At 39.8% G+C, this 16,346-nt stretch overlaps 1 protein-coding gene across 1 annotated transcript in view; it reads left to right on the plus strand.

Moving 5' to 3' along the window:
• The first annotated feature begins 1,586 nt into the window (after positions 1-1,586).
• Positions 1,587-16,346, plus strand: part of BLMH (bleomycin hydrolase) — a 39,248-nt gene continuing 24,488 nt past the window's right edge. The window contains exons 1-6 of the mRNA XM_033090915.1: positions 1,587-1,769; positions 2,073-2,270; positions 5,224-5,333; positions 6,158-6,299; positions 6,883-6,971; positions 8,310-8,402. Of these exons, the coding sequence (XP_032946806.1) occupies positions 1,757-1,769; positions 2,073-2,270; positions 5,224-5,333; positions 6,158-6,299; positions 6,883-6,971; positions 8,310-8,402 (645 nt within the window). The 5' untranslated portion in view covers positions 1,587-1,756. The remainder of the gene's footprint in view (positions 1,770-2,072; positions 2,271-5,223; positions 5,334-6,157; positions 6,300-6,882; positions 6,972-8,309; positions 8,403-16,346) is intronic.

Consider the following 16,346-nt stretch of genomic DNA (forward strand, 5'->3'; position numbering starts at 1 on the left):
GAAGGAACATGCACAGTCTAAAAAGATGAGGTAATAGCCTCTTGTCAATCACAGGTGCCAATCAAGTGGCCCCACACCTAGAGAGGAGTAGCCCATTCTAGAGAAAAGAAAACAAAAACTCCAAGTCCTTGCCAGTTGGTGCCTCTTGAGCCACTCTTGCTTGGGCCTGCTCCGATTCCTTTGGAGTATACTTTTGCTTCTAAAAAAAAAAGTGCTCTTTCACCACTGCCTTTCTGTGTTCCACTCAGTTCTTTGTTTGGGATACCAAGAATCTGGACACCACCGGGAAGGGTCTCTGGTAACAATTTTTCAAATGACTGACTGGTGTCTGTGTGTGGATTTTCCCAAATATTAGAGTTTCTTAGAACCAGTGATGGCTTTCAATTTACGTACGATCTAGAGTCTAGGTTCCACAGAAGACTCTCACTGTTTTGAGTAGCAGAGTCAAGGTTTTCAATGATAAGGCACGTATATTTGTATTTGTTTTATCACCTATGGGTTGAGATGTTCAAACACAAAAAAAATACATACACATATACCTATGCCTCGATTTTTTAACGTAACCCGTTCCGGAAGACCGTTCGAGTTCTGAAATGTTTGAAAACCGAGGCATGTTTTCCCCATAGAAAGTAATGCGTTCCAGACCTTTAAAATCAACCCCTAAAACTGCAAATTTAGCATGAATTTTACTATCTAATGATACTATAGATCCATAAAATTTATGGCGTTTGTAAACTGAAATGTTCCTTAACCGAGATGCTCGAAAACCAAGATACTGCTGCATAAGGACTTCACAATCTCAAAACTTCGGAAAACTGCTATTATCTTGACGGGTGGTGGGGGGCTCATTTGCAGGTTTTGTAGGTCTGGCAAAACAGCATGGATGCTTAAGACTGACCTCTGTCACTCCCCTTAGTTAAAGCCCACAGTACATGCTGGACTAGGTGGCAGACACTCACCGACTCCATGAAGCCTAGAATGGGTAGTTTTCTTGAAATGAGCGGACGCGTATTTGTAGAACTGTGGTAGTTCGCTTCTGAATGGGCGGGAAAGAACTTGGTACCAATTTCCTCGCCCATACAGGCCTTGGTTCTGACTGGAATCCAAGCAACAAGTTGCCATTGAAAAATAGTCATTGGTCAGCAAAGGATGTCTAGAGGTAGAGCCTTTGGGTACGTTTTTTGTGATAGTCAACCCACCCTAAGCCTTGTACTTAAATGTGAGGTCCCTCGGCTCCGCCCTACCGCCTCGAGTCCCCTTCTATCTTCTGAAAAGGCTTTATGGGGTCAATTCTCCCAGCGTGGAGCCCCTCAGGTTACCCGCTCCGAGCTGATTGTGAGAAGGGCGCCCTGGTGGCGGGGAAGTGGGATCGCAGTTGGCTGAGGACGCCAACGCCACCCAGGCGACCTGTGGGCAGTAGGAAGAGGGAGCGGGGCCCGAACAGCCTCAAGAACCGCCCGGAACGGTGACGTGGGCGGGACGGAGCAAGTCAGAGAGCCCGCCCCTGTCAGCTCTCCTCGGGGCGGGGCCTGCCTCAGTGGCATTGACTCAACAACGCGAGGCTGAGAGTTTTGTCCCTCCCCGGATCCCGTCTGTCAGCCTCTGCATTCCGCCGACATCGACCCCGTTTCCTCTTTCCGGCTCTAGGGGTGCGGAGGGCAGGTCGCGACGCGTAATCCGAGAGCCGGTGTGCAACGCGGCGGTTCGTCTGAGAACCCTGAAAGCTAGTGTTCCCCCGCTGGGCAGCGTGGGCGCCATGAACAACGCGGGTGAGGCTCCGATCTTCCCCGCAGGGGCTTTGCCGGCGCCCTCTATGGGGGCTCAGCTGGGCCCCAGGGGCCGGGCGGCGTGGAAGGGCCGGGACTGGGATCAGAGGGGATGGCGCTTTCTGAGCAGGCTGGAGCGGCAGGGAGGGCGAAAGCATCTTGGGGGAGGACGCCGGAAAAGGGCTTTTCCACTGCAGTGGTCAGCTCAGGATGTTTTTAGGAAGTTACGAGCCAGAGTGTGGGAATGCCGGATCAGTCCTCTTCAGCCTCTTTTTGGTGTTACAATCCCGTTTGGTCTTCCAACAGGACTGAATTCGGAGAAGGTAGCTGCTCTGATTCAGAAACTGAATTCTGACCCTCAGTTCGTACTTGCCCAGAATGTCGGGACCACACATGACCTGCTGGACATCAGTCTGAAGAGGGCCACGGTACAGGCTACTCAGCATGTGTTCCAGCACGTTGTGCCTCTGGAAGGCAAGCCAGTCACCAACCAGAAGAGCTCAGGTGAGGTCTTGAAAGTTTTTGCACACTTTACTTGATCTTCCTGACAATGTCCCATTTTAAGAATCGTCTTAGGGGAGCAGAGGTTTGTATTGAAAGAACTGGTGGTAAATTCCTAGAGAACAGACACAGGTAAAGGCAGGTTCAAGAACATTACTTTGTGACTCGTTTTGGTATATTTGATTTGAGCACTGAAGTGGCAAGTCCATGATCATCTGCTTGAATGTAATTCAGTATATTCTGTGCTGAAGTTACGTGATTGCAGCCCCATGCCTTGGAGATAGTATGTTCCTGCTACAAAACAGACCATGCAAAAATGTTCATGCCCTCAAGGACTCACCCAGATTTCCCCAAAGCCATACACAAATGTATGAAATGGAAAAGACAGTCACATCAACATACCATCAAATGTTATTTTTAATTATGCTTCTTGGTTGCAACTTGAGCAGCTGTGCTAGTGGGCTCAGTTCCCACAGGTCGACCGGTTTGTAATGCAGAAAAATACTCAGTTCTCATGTCATACCAGTCAAGAGCTCTTGTTTTGCTATCTGCTCTCTAGCAACACTGTCAGAAAAACAGCTACAGTGAAAGATTGGGTATCCAGGAATGTAAGTAAAGAGGACATTCTCACAAAGTCTATGCATTTTAAAACTACTCCCATTCTACGTACTTATTTTGACAGAAAGCAAATCAGTGCTTGCTTAGAGCCAGTCAGAATTTAATGTAGATGTATTTTATTGTATGTAAATTATACCTCAGTAAAGTTAATTTTTTAGATTTCAAGGGAAAAAATCATGACCTTAACAATACCGTGTTTCCCTGAAAATAAGACCTAGCTGGACAGTCAACTCTAATGCGTCTTTTAATATAAGCAAAAATTAATATAAAACCTGGTCTTATTTTACTATAATATAAGACCCGGTCTAATATGATTATAATATAACATAATATAATATAATAATACCGGGTCTTATATTAATTTTTGCTCCATATGATGCATTAGAGCTGATTGTCCGGCTAGATCTTGTTTTCGGGGAAACAGAGTCAATAATGTTTTGCCGTAGTAGAAAGTGCTTGGGGTGGTGTGAACTGTCAAGCTACAAATTGTACAATAAGTAATGTCACAGTAGTACTCACATAGTTTAAACTGCAGTAACCTCTTAGGGAAAAGCCTGAAAATGTTCATTTGGAAGAGATTAAGTCTCATATATTCTGTAGTGTCACTTTGGTTTACAAAAGATACAATAGCACATGAGCTCTATGTAATTTATTTTCATGCACTTTTTACATTAACAGTTCGTACAGATTCCCTCTAATGGGAAGTAATACAGTGGATATGAGAGAGGTGGCATACAGGTAAACCCAAGGCAGAGATCAGCTATATTAAGTCATTAGTGATTTTCAAAAGACACTATAGTTATTTATTTTTAATTGTTTTTTCTTGTGATAAAATGACTGTTGTTCAATGAGGAATATTTGCACAATACCAACAAGTACATATTTGTTGTCAGTTCTTTATTCTATGTGGGTGTGTGTGGGTGGGTGTGTATGAAATATGGGTGGATACCTTACATGTTGTTGGGTAACCTACTTAACTTTTTCACTTACCAATATATTGTAAACATATTTTCATGTCAGTAAAAAAGTTATGCCCAAATAAAAGTCAAGTTTTTTCCCCTCTGAATTTTCCTTCAGAAAAGAGAGAGTTATTCTATATTTGAGGCCTTACAGAGACTTTCATAATGACCATTCTCAGTTAATTTATTTTGAAGTAGAGTACATTTTGGCAAAGACATTCCTCTGGAATGACCTCAATCTGTGTTAGTTTGGGATACTTATAGAGAGCAATTGAATGAATCAGTTTTTTGAAAAGGCAAGACATTTGAACACGGTATATTCCTAGGACATGACCTTTCATGGAAGTGTTGGATATCATTATAAATAGGCCGTGTAAAGATCACTTAAGTCAGTATAGGAAATGGTGACAATGTGGAGTTTGTGATTATCCACTTCAAGGACAAACGAATAATGTGATTGTATGGTTGAGGTGTGGCATAAAGTGTTCATGCATGGTTTCAAAACATTGCTGAGACTCAAACATTTTAGATGGAAGAAATGATGTGCTCTGATTGAAAGAGTGGATTAAATCATGGCAAAGACACTGGTGCCAGATGCATGTGAAGAGTATGAATCAGTGTGAAAATGGAAAAAATAATGCTTCTACATCAATTTATTACATTAACACAATTTAAACTGTCTCTGTATTTAAATTACTAAATATTATAGGTAGACAGTTACTATTTCATCTGTACTTTAAATATTTCTATAATCCAGTTAGATAAACAACTTTTAAAAAGCAATTCTGATTGGGAAACGGGGGATTGACTTAGGTTAGGGCCGCCTTATAGTGAAGCATATAATATATTCCAGATTGAAGGGTAAGGACTTTTTAAAGCTTTTGCCGAATTGCCCTCAGATATTTAGTACCTGTTTAGATCCAGAGTGTCTAATAATGGTATTTCCCCATTAAGGTTCTTGACAGTATTGAGCTTTATCAATTAAAAAATGTTTCCCCACTTAACAGGTGAGCTTTAAAAAGTGAGTTTTTTTGGCCATTTTTATCTTTTTCAGCCATTATCTATTCGTGATCTCTGCTCATGGTTTTCTAGCAGTACTTCTAATGTAATTTTCTTCTGTGATTTGTAATGGATTCTTTATGTGATATGTAAAAAGATTTTTTTATATGTTAAGGATAGTAAACCTTTGCGTATATATTGCAGATAGTAATTACTACTTTTCTTATTTTGTTTTGTTATTTTTCATCTTTCTGCTCTTTCTGATTTAGTCTTAAATTGCCCAAGATCTTGTCTTGGGTTCATTGTTGGGAAATACAGTTGGAACAATGTAATCTATGTGAACACTCATCATAATTTCTTGGTTTGCTTTCTTGTTTTAGGGCGATGTTGGATCTTTTCTTGTCTGAACGTTATGAGACTTCCATTCATGAAAAAGTTAAATATTGAAGAATTTGAGTTTAGTCAATCTTACCTCTTTTTCTGGGATAAGGTATGAGACTGACCTTGAAAGATTCTTTTTGTTTTAGTGTCAACCTTGGTGGGGGCTATCTCTTCATTTCTTGCTTTTCCAGTTGTAGTCTGCCTTCCATTATAGATGTGACACCATTTATTCTGGTTTCCAAAGTATCAAAGTTGACTTTTTTCAAAGGCAGAACTGCTTTTGGTTGGTCAGTGGCCACTTTTTGCAATGAAATAAGTCTGCGGACTCACCTTACTGCTTCCTTGTTTCTTTCTTAACTTACTTAAAATTTTTTATTTTGTTTTCAATAATTTCTCCTTCTAGCATCTTTATTTAGGTTATTTGGTCTTTCTAGGACCTAATTCCCCTTCTCTGAGTAGTACTTGTCTGAAAAGTAAATAATTTTATTCAATTTTTTAAATCCTTAAAATGTATATTATATAAATGTCCATTAGATGTTTATTGGTTGAAGTCTCTAAATATCAGATTTTATTTCAAAATAAAGCAATGCCTTGTTTTGGATAAACTATTAGAATGTATACACACAGATATAAGAAGAAACTTCAAATGTTTTTATGAGGCCAGGTACTGATATTTAATTACCAACTCTAGTTTAAAAATACCTGCTGTGTATACCTGAAACTAATACAATGTTATGTGAGTTATACCTCAATAATAAAAGCCAAAAAAACCACCCCACCTGAAACTAATATGTCAATTATACTCAATTTAAAAGGAAAAAACAACGTACTGTGTTGGGGCTACAGTAGTTACAAGACTCCTGCTCTGTTGATAATGCAAATAAAGAAATTATTCTCTTGTCCTTTAATTTTATTTAACTTCTCTTACTCTAGGTTGAGCGCTGTTATTTCTACTTAAATGCTTTTGTGGACACAGCCCAGAAAAAGGAGCCTGAGGATGGTAGGCTGATGCAGTATTTGCTTACGAATCCTGTGAATGATGGTGGACAATGGGATATGCTTGTCAATATTATTGGTAAGAGTCTTTCTTTAAGGGGAATGAAACTCAGCATTATCTAGTAACACTCTTTAGTTAGGCATAGGCCAGTTTTTTGGTAGTTACGTCAGAGTCGAATTGGTCTTGCAGAAAGTTAGCTTTAAGAACATTTAGTTCACACTCTCACCTATAAAGTACCTTTCTTAAATTAGAGGTAAGGAGATAGGACTGCAAAGGGTGAGTTGGAGAAGAAAAGGTTGTATTAACTAGAACTAACTGTCTGTGAAAAAGCTTATCTCGTCCACTGATGTAATCAAGAAACACATTGAAACACATTTGAAAATGTCCTCATTCTTATAAAGGGTTGTCTTTTGGGAAAACCTGATCATGCTGAGCACTTCACAAAGTATGATAAAAAATAAAATTCTAAGAAAGATGGATAAATGTGCAGATTAAATAACCTGTTTAATAATATGAGGCATAAGCTTGTTAAGTTCTCTGAATTAGACCACCAAACTATGGCCTGTGTTTTAAAGCAATAACTATTTTTGCCATGGTTTCTAATGCTGGAGTTTTGGAGTATATATACTTTTACCTTATCAAACACTAAATTTTCTTTTAGAAAAATATGGTGTTATTCCTAAGAAGTGCTTCCCTGAATCTCATACAACAGAAGCATCCAGAAGGATGAATGATATTCTGAATCACAAGGTACAACATATGGAGCAGGGTGGGATTGAAATCAGTATACTTACCTTGAAATTCCTAACTGATTCTCCAAAGGGGATTCCTGGGCATTTCAGTGCACAGTTTATGTACTAGTGTCTCTTGTAGATACGTGCTCAGTGTCTCTCAAAAGCAACGTAGCTGTATATTAACTTTAAAAGTAATTGGGGTTAGGGTGTTTTTTTTCTTTTTAAACATATTCCACTTTTATTTCTATTGATTTTTAATGTTTTCTTATTGGTACTTAGGAAAGAAAGTTCCACGTTCAATTAGTATGGGCCAGAAGCACACTGGGTGCTGTGCCTGTCACTTGGTTCTAGAAGAGAGGGGTTAGGACAGCTTCATGTACTGGTAAAACCAAAAAGAACTATTGATGAGACTTTCTTAAAGAGTATGCTGAGTGCACAGGCTTCCCCAAACCACATCAGGGTAATTTATTCATACATTAAAGATTTGATGTAGTCTCTGAAGTGCTTTTTATTGCTTGATTTATTTTAATAAATCATTCTCTCTTCTCCACATAACCCATTTTCCAAGGAGGATTATAAATCCTACAGGGATACTTCTCTGCCAACCAGACATCTTTTTTGAGAACTGGGAGTTGCCAGAATCTGCTATCCTGATCTATGAGGCTAAAATCGGATTTGTCATCCCTGGGAGAAAAATTACATTTATAAATAAACTGTAGATGTGTTTCCCCAATATTAGAAGTGGGTTATTTTCCACCCAGGAAATGCTGGGGGCTCTTACCTACAGGCCAAAAGATTAATAGTATAGTGCTGGCTTCCATTTCAGATGGGAGCAAGCTCCTCGTTAGCACCACGATTAGATTGCAGACTCGCCTTTATCTTAGGCATCTCTCGGAATTGAAAACAACAAAAGTGAAAACTATATTGGGGGTTGGCATAGCTGTGGTCATGATGATTTGGCAGAGAAGTTGACAACCAGTAAAATTCTAAATAAAACTCTATGAGAGTGACTTAATGGCATAATCATCATAAGTCTGCTTTTTCTAAGGGGCCACAGGCATATGGAATCTGATGCCCCATACCCAGGCATGTAGTGTCACAGAGTGCCATCTGTTACAGAACAGGAGCTGTTCATCTAGTATTCTTTGGGATACTAGTCTGGTTTGGTTTTTTATGGAAAGTATTTTTAGCTATGTGTTTAAGTGGATTGGTTGGGAAAAAACATTTATTTTATGAACTTTGCCCTGGGTCTTAGCTGAATTATACTTCAGAATAGAACTAGCGTTGGTCTGTTAGGCTCATTTACAATTGAATTTGGGTAAATATTGGAGTGCTGAATAACTTTCTGTCATAGATGAGAGAGTTCTGTATACGACTACGGAACCTGGTACACAGTGGAGCAACCAAAGGAGAAATCACAGCTACACAGGATGCCATGATGGAGGAGGTAATACCAATTATTTGCATTTTTTGTGGTCCTTCTAAAGAACTCTCAGAATATTCCCATCTGTTAAACTGATTAGGAAGTTTAATCATTGCAATAATTATTGAATTGAATTGGAAATTACTTATTTTGCAGCTGTAAAAACTGAGATGTAAACTTTGTATTTTAGTATGGGACTTGCATGTACTTCCATCTTCTAATTCCCAGTTTGGTAGTCTATATAATTCATAAATATTGAGTATCCTCTATGGGTTTGGCACTGGGGATACAAAGATGAAAAAGACATAATCTCCACTCTTTAAGTAGCTCAATCTCTTGGGGAAAAGAAACACATGAATAATTAGAGTAAATCCTATGCTAGAGATGTGTTAAAAAGGATTTGGTGGTCACAGAGGGGAGAGTGACTAATTTGGTGAGCTGAAGGTTTCGTGGGGAAGGTATTGGAACCAGCTCTCAAGAGAGCAGTAGGAATTTACCAGATGGCTAATAGGGAAGGCCACTCTAGACAAAAGGAATTAATTACATGAACAAAGGTGGATTCCTCAGAGAATAGTGTAGGTGAAACATAGTTTGTGTGATTGGTAGCAAATTAAGCTAGAAAGGAAGAGTTGTGAAGGGTCTCAGGAGATACCAGGACTTTTCGCTTTATTCTATAGGAATGAAGATGGAAAATTATTGATGGTTATATCAGTTAACATAATGTATGTATAATAATGTATTGATGATTATGTCAGAAAATTTTGGAAAACCTAAAAAGCATTAAACAAATATAAGGTTAAGTAATGTTTACTATCAAGGCAGTTAAGAATACTACTTAATACCATCTATAATCCACATAAATATGCATAAACCCCTGACATTACGTTGAGAAAAGAACAAACATTTCCCTTTTTCGTCTAGTGGACCCATTACTAGGAATCATTAAGAGTTTCCTTTCAAGATTGTTTGTGTAGAATTAAAATGGTCTTATTTTTTCACTGCAACGGGCAACCCTCATGTTTTCCTTTGAATTTTAGAGAAGGGGACTAGACTATCTGAGGGCCTGGTCTCTATAGAGTCAGATGGTCTTCTCATTACTTAACAGCCATGTGACCTGGGACAGTTTCCTTCAACTCTCAAGTCTCAGTTTATTCAAGTGTAACATGTATAGCCCAGTGCTTAACACTCTGGCTGAATGGATAAATGCAGAAGCTTCATTTTTCCAAATGCATTTAAATTAACTCATACTTAACTCTTTTCTATACTTCCTAAATGTTCCTATTTAAGAGAGGTATGAAGGAGCGTAGTGGGGAAAAATAGCCTTTGGAGTTAGACGGACATGGGTTTCGATTCTGGCTCTATCACTTAACAGCTCTGTGATCTTAGGTAAGATACTGAACCTGTCTGAGATTCAGTTTGGGATTTAAAATATATTCATTGGGTTTTTGTGGGACTCAGATAAGGAATTAAAGAATGCAAGGCATTGTGCTGACATATAGCAATTGTTCAGTAAGATGGTGGGCCAGAGTAAGGATGAAGGTTTCTATGTATAAACAGTATGGAGAAGGACCCAGATTATACTTCTTACAGATCGCCAGCATCCTGCTGGCTTTTGATGTTTGCTTTAATGATCTTTTAAAGGCTATATCTAAGATCCACTCCTGACCATAGCATTGGCAGATAAGAATTAGGGCAAATACGTTTCACATATCTTTCCTCCCCCACCCCTACCATGGAAAAATAGTAAAACACCATACCAAGTCCTGAGTATGGATGCTTCATAGGATTATTTACTTAATGATTCTGTCCAAACTGTTGACCGTAGGATTCTATATGGTAGGTTTTTAGATTTTTACAATCCTCCAAATAACTCCTCTTTATTGAACCTGACTCTTTGGTAATGAGGAGTGTAGCTATGGATTTAAAGCCACAGATGAGTACCTGTGATGCGCCTAGCCTTGTAGGCATGTCAGAATGATGACTTAAATCAATAGCCATGACGCTCAGAAAGCTTTGAATGGACAGGGTTTATGCTAATGGCATTCTTTCTGAGAGAAGAGAAGTGCAGTCACTTGTTGAGATGAGGGCAAGGCAGATATGTTTTGGAAACGTGTTATCACCTCCGCTGCAGTTTTTTTTCTCAGTGCATCTACTCTCTTTTTTTAGCCTTTAGATACCTTAGGATTATTCATGTATCCTCTACCAAAACTCTGTCAAACATAAAACAAAGACTAGAACAGTATGTGTCAGTGCCATGAAAAGAGACAGGAAACCTTTATTATTTGCTTAGGAAATTCTATTGCAGTGGCTCTCGGCTCTTAAAAACAGTATATAGTCCTAGGCTTACTCCAGACCTACAAAATTGGTTTCCCTGAGAATGGAGCCTCGTTATGTATATTTTTGGTTTTTTATTTTAAAGACGTCTTTGATTAAAAAAACATTTTTTAACATCAAAATATAGAGGAGTACAGTGAAAAGTCTTTCATCCTGTTCTCCTTCCCCCTAGTTCCTCATATCCCCAAATGAGTTTTATTAGTTTGTTATTAGTATTAGCGGTTAATTATCCTTTCAGAGATCTTTTTTTTAACAATCCAAGTATATATTTCCCCCCTCCTTTGTTTGCACAGATGTTAATATATTATTCATATTCTGTATAATGCTTTTTTTAAACTTCATATGTCTTAGAAATCTTTCCATATTGACACATAAAGAATTTCTGCATTTTAAAAAATATTTGCATAGTGTTCTATTGTCTGGATAAACCATAATTAATTGGTCCCTCTGAATGGACATTCTGGTTATTTTCAAACTTCTATTTTAAAAAACTGCAATAAATAATCTTGTACATATGTCATTTTGCATATGTATGTGTATACCTATAGATTTTATTTCTAGAAGTAGAAGTTTTGAGTCAGAGAGAATATACATTTCTAATTTAGATATATAATGCCAAATTGTCCTCTTTGGGGATTATGTCAATTTACACTCTCATCAGCAATGTCTGACAGAACCTGTTTCCCTTTAGTTTTATCCAGGCAGTGTACTTATCAAACAATTGGATTCTTATCTATCTGATAGGTAAACAATTTGATAGGTAAACTATCTCATTGTGGTTTTAATTGATATTTTTCTTACTTTGAGTGGGGCTGAGCATTGTTTCTGTGAACTGTTTATTCATATAGTTTACTTGTTTTTCTTCCTGAGGCACAGTGATCCTGAAGCTAGAAGTATCACGTGGAAAGTTAGAATTATATATACATGTACATATACACACATATGTATACATATATGTATATATATGGTAAGAGCTTTGAATACTAGGATGAGAGTTTGTCCTAATTCAGCTGAACTTAAAAGGAGATTAATTTAGTTACAGGTGAAACGGGAAGAAGTAGAGGTAGACGGACCCATTGGGAAGAGGTAGCCATCTAGATGGTACTAATTTGGCCTGAATAAGGATAGTGACAATCGAAATGGAAAGTGGGTGGGAGGGGGAACCAGACTTTGAGTGTGGAGATGTTAGGAATAACATCCAAAATTTCCCAATAAAATTGGTTTCTCTCCGGACGATTCTGCCACCACTGGGCGCAGACATGTCTGATGCTGGACACCGATGTTCTAGTCCCTGGAAGCTGATGTATCACAGCTTCTCGTGCTGCCTCTCCCTCCCCAGAATGACTTCTGGGCAGTCCCTGACTCTCGAATCAGTAGCTTCCGAGTCCAAACCCAGTGCGGGTGCATCTACAAGCACAGCCCTGAATGTAGCCTTGCTGCATCCTGACAACAGGAGTGACAGGCACAGGGTTTCCAGTGTCTGTGGGGAGATCGGAGCTGCCTTCCACCCCGACTCCTAAGGTGGCTAATCCACTGAACGCAGTGTATTACACCCAGTTTGCAGTACACCGACGTGCTCGGCACTGCCTGTCCTCCAGATCCTGGCCTTGTGCCTCCCTTTCCTGCCAGAGCAGGTCAACAATGGCTCGCATTTTTCCTGTGAACATAAAGCCAACACTGATGTTGTTACCTGGCCTCCTGCCATCATTGTCTCTGCACATGCCCCCTTCTGAGGTGGGAGCTGAGCTTGGCATTGGCTCAAGAAAACCCAGCAAGGGGGAAGACTCTACAGTCTACTCAGGTTCCACCCTGGCTTTTCCAGGGGCTGCCCAGGGGGACCACACTACACATCCCAGAGGTAAAAGGCAGTTAACATCTCAGGGGAAATGTTTGATCAATAAGCAACAGGAGGTGGGAAGAATGTGGCTGGGATGGACTTCAACTTTTTTGTACCCGGAACCCCTCTTGTTATCTATTGAAAGCTACGGACCGCTCCCAGGGTTGCCAGATTTAGGGGAACAAAATGAGGGACACCCAGTGGAGTTTGAACTTCAGATCAAATGGTTTCTTAGTATAAGACTGTCCCATGCAGTATTTGGGATCTATGTATACAAAAAAATTATTCATTGTTTATCTGAAATCTAAATTTGGCTGAACATCTTGTACTTTATCTGCTGACCCTAACTCCTTCTCAAAATGTGTTTTTAAATGTATAAAATAAAAGTACATAGGATTACAAAGGATTCATCTATATTAAAATGCAGTTATAAAAATATTAAGAGAGGGGCAGCCGGTTAGCTCAGTTGGTTAAAGCGCAGTGCTCTTAACAACAAGGTTGCCGGTTCAATCCCCACATGGGCCACTGTGAGCTGCGCCCTCCACAACTAGATTGAAACAACTACTGGACTTGGAGCTGATGAGTCCTGGAAAAACACACTTAAAATAAATAAATGTTAAAGAAAATATATTAAGAGAGTACAGTATGTGCTTCTTCATTGATTTTAATAATATGTTAAATAACAAGATCTAACAATGGGTCTCGTAGGTATCATGATTTTCAAATAGTAATGAGAATCAAAAATATTTTGAGACATCTGCAACAACTGTAATTGACATAAAACGATCTGAGGCCCACTGGTGGCAAAGGCTGTACTGGTACTACTGCTGTGGCTTTCTGTCTGCCTTCATAATCGAGGGACATGCTACCTAAATTTCAGAGGTTTGTGAAAATAACAGTGGAATTTCTTTTCCCATCCAAGTTCACAGATCCTCCTGATTTTTATTCACTGGTCTCTTGGTGCTCCCTAGCTCCAGGGTTAGAGCCTGTAGGAAGGACTTGGCAGGGAATTCAGTACATGAGTAAAGCGGGCGGGATCAGTCATGGCTGTCGGACCAGAAGAAAGCAGCCCTACTGAGCTCAGCCACTTGTTACCCAGCCCATTGCTGTCAGGGTTTCTTTTCTCAGAAAAATGGGACATCTCCGTTTCAATATGCTCGAAACTAAAAAATTTAACAAGAAAAACACTTTGCAGGCCAAGTTCAACATCTGTGTAGGCTGGATTTGGCCCAGGGGCCAAAAGTTTGCCCCGCCTGTCGAAAGTATTGTAGTATTTTGTTGGATTTTTCTGAACTGCTTTGGATTTCTCCCTCTTTTCTGTTTGTATCTGGCTGTGTGTGTAATGCAGCCGCTTCCAGGAGGCTGTAGCCCCACAGCTAATAGTAGTAAAAATGAAGCATATACCGTGTTTCCCTGAAAATAAGACGTGGACGGACAATCAGCTCTTATTTTACTATAAGACCGGGTATAATGTAATATAAGACCGGGTCTTATATTAATTTTTGCTCCAAAAGACGTATTAGAGCTGATTGTCCGGCTAGGTCTTATTTTCGGGGAAACACAGTATAGCTAGCTCAAAGATTATCATTTTCTATAAGAAAAAAAAATCTTAATACAGGTTCTTTATATTGGAAGAGTCTTTACTCTTCATCATTTTCAGCTATGAAACAGCAAAGAGCCTGAAGTCAGTTGGGGAAAAAAAAACATGTTTTAGCACGGGGTACAGCGATGACCAAGGTAGACATACATGGCCCTTGCTCTCATGGACTTTACATACTAGTGGAGGGAGACAGAATACACAAGTAGATAAACAAGGAACTATCTGATGCGCTATGTGTTCTAAAGAACATAAAATAGGGTGATGGATAGGGTGGTCAAAAAAGGTCTTTCTGAGCTGAGACATGAGTAACAGAAAGAATCCAGCCGTGTAAAGATCTGGACACAGGGCATACCAGGCAGAGGGGACAGTAGGTGCCAAAGCCCTCACTAAGGCGGGAGAAAGTTTGGTATTTTTGAGGAAAGGAAGGCAGTGCGGCTTGAGCTTGGGAAGAGGGCTGGTGGGAGTGGCTGAAACATCCTGTAGAGGAAACAGAACCCGCTTACGTGGGGCCTGGAGGCTGTGGTAAGGAATATGCATGTTTAAGTAGGGTAACCTTCGAGGGTTTAAGCTGAATGACATGGTTTGATTTTTCTTTGAAAAAAATTCCCTCTGGGTGTTCTGAGAACGGCTTGTAAAACAGCGGGAGAGGGAGTCGGGTGACCAGTTAGGTTCTTGTGGTTGTGTGTATGAGATGATCGTGGTTTGGACCAGGTTGGTGAGAGTGAGGATGGAGAGAATGAATACATGTGCGGTGTATTTCAGAAGTGAAGCTGTCAGGACTTGCTGAAGTACAGGACAAGGGAAAGGAAAGAATAGGATGATGTCGTGGTATCTTGAAGTGGAAGGCACGCAGATATGAGAGAAGGCCCTTTGGTGAGGGCAGTGTGAAGGAACCTGTGTGTGGGAAGGGATATACAAATGAGATAATTAAAGGAGCCAGGGTTTTGGAGGAAGGAAAGAATAGATGTGGTCTAACAAACTTGAATGTGCCTACGAATTCCCTGGAGTCTTGTTAAAATGCAGATTCAGTATGTTTGAGGTGGGACTGGAGAGTGCATTTTTAACTATTTCTTTGATTCAAACAGCACTCTAGAAGTAGTCTCAAGATCATCATTTGACTGTCATCCTCTATATGGAGTTCTCTATATGAGCTCATTTCCTTTAACACCATAGAAGGGCACGTACCTTTTAACTGTACCTTCTTATGTGTTTTCCCTGCCTGAAAATATACTTAATGCCTCCAGAAAGTATCTCCCAGCCTGCTTTTGCAGGTATAAGTGGTTTTTTTGTTTCTTGTTTTTTAATAGACCCTTGCCTTTCTTTCATTCCCCACCAGAAAGCAGTAGAGAGCTGTCTTCTCTCTCCTCTCTCTGCATGTCAGTAGTCAGCCAGTTCCCTACTCCTTCCCTCTTGGAACTAGCTCATTTACCATGAGCACTGAACTTTCTTAAAAGTTCAGCTATTTTCTATGACCACATTTGTGTACTTGCAGCCATTTTACTCTGTGATCAATAGGTCATTTTACCTTTGAGCCTAGTTTCTCCATCAATAAAACTAAAAACTTGGGGTAGATGATTTCTTAAGGACACTATAGCTGTGCATTTTTATACTAGAAGTCATTAATATTTCTGCAGTGCTTTAGACTTTATACTCTCAGCAACCCAGTCTTATGTCTGCCTATAGCTGGCTTTAAACTCTCACCCTTTTAAGTATTCATGACTTACTGTCAACTATCACGTCCTGCCTTCCTCCTTTCACTTGATCCGTCTCCCCAGTTAGCTGTGGGCACGGGAACTGACTGAGTCCCATATCATTTGTCTTTAAGGTGGGATCCACACATTCTTTCACCACGTTCCATGTCTCAGGCTTTCTGTGTCCTCCTTTCTCTTCATTCCCTTTCCTGATTCTGTTATTCACCAGGATTTAATTCTGTATAATGAATTGTGTTCCACATCCAGTCTCTTTTTTGTCCTGCGTGCCAGGTGCATCTTGTGAGAAGCAGGTGATGCTCCCTAGTTGCCCACCAGAGAGCAGACTTGGGTATCCAAAGCTCATTGCCAGTTCTGTACCTTTGGGAGCAGGATGTTATTTCAGAACAGCAGAGTCCCTTCTCAAGAAAATACAGTATCAGGGACCCTGGAGATTATACTTGGGAGAACTTTTTTAATTAGGGCTTGTTTAACTATTGTTAGTTGGC

Source organism: Rhinolophus ferrumequinum, chromosome 21 (assembly GCF_004115265.2).
Source record: "Rhinolophus ferrumequinum isolate MPI-CBG mRhiFer1 chromosome 21, mRhiFer1_v1.p, whole genome shotgun sequence".
NCBI classification, from domain to species: Eukaryota; Metazoa; Chordata; class Mammalia; order Chiroptera; family Rhinolophidae; genus Rhinolophus; species Rhinolophus ferrumequinum.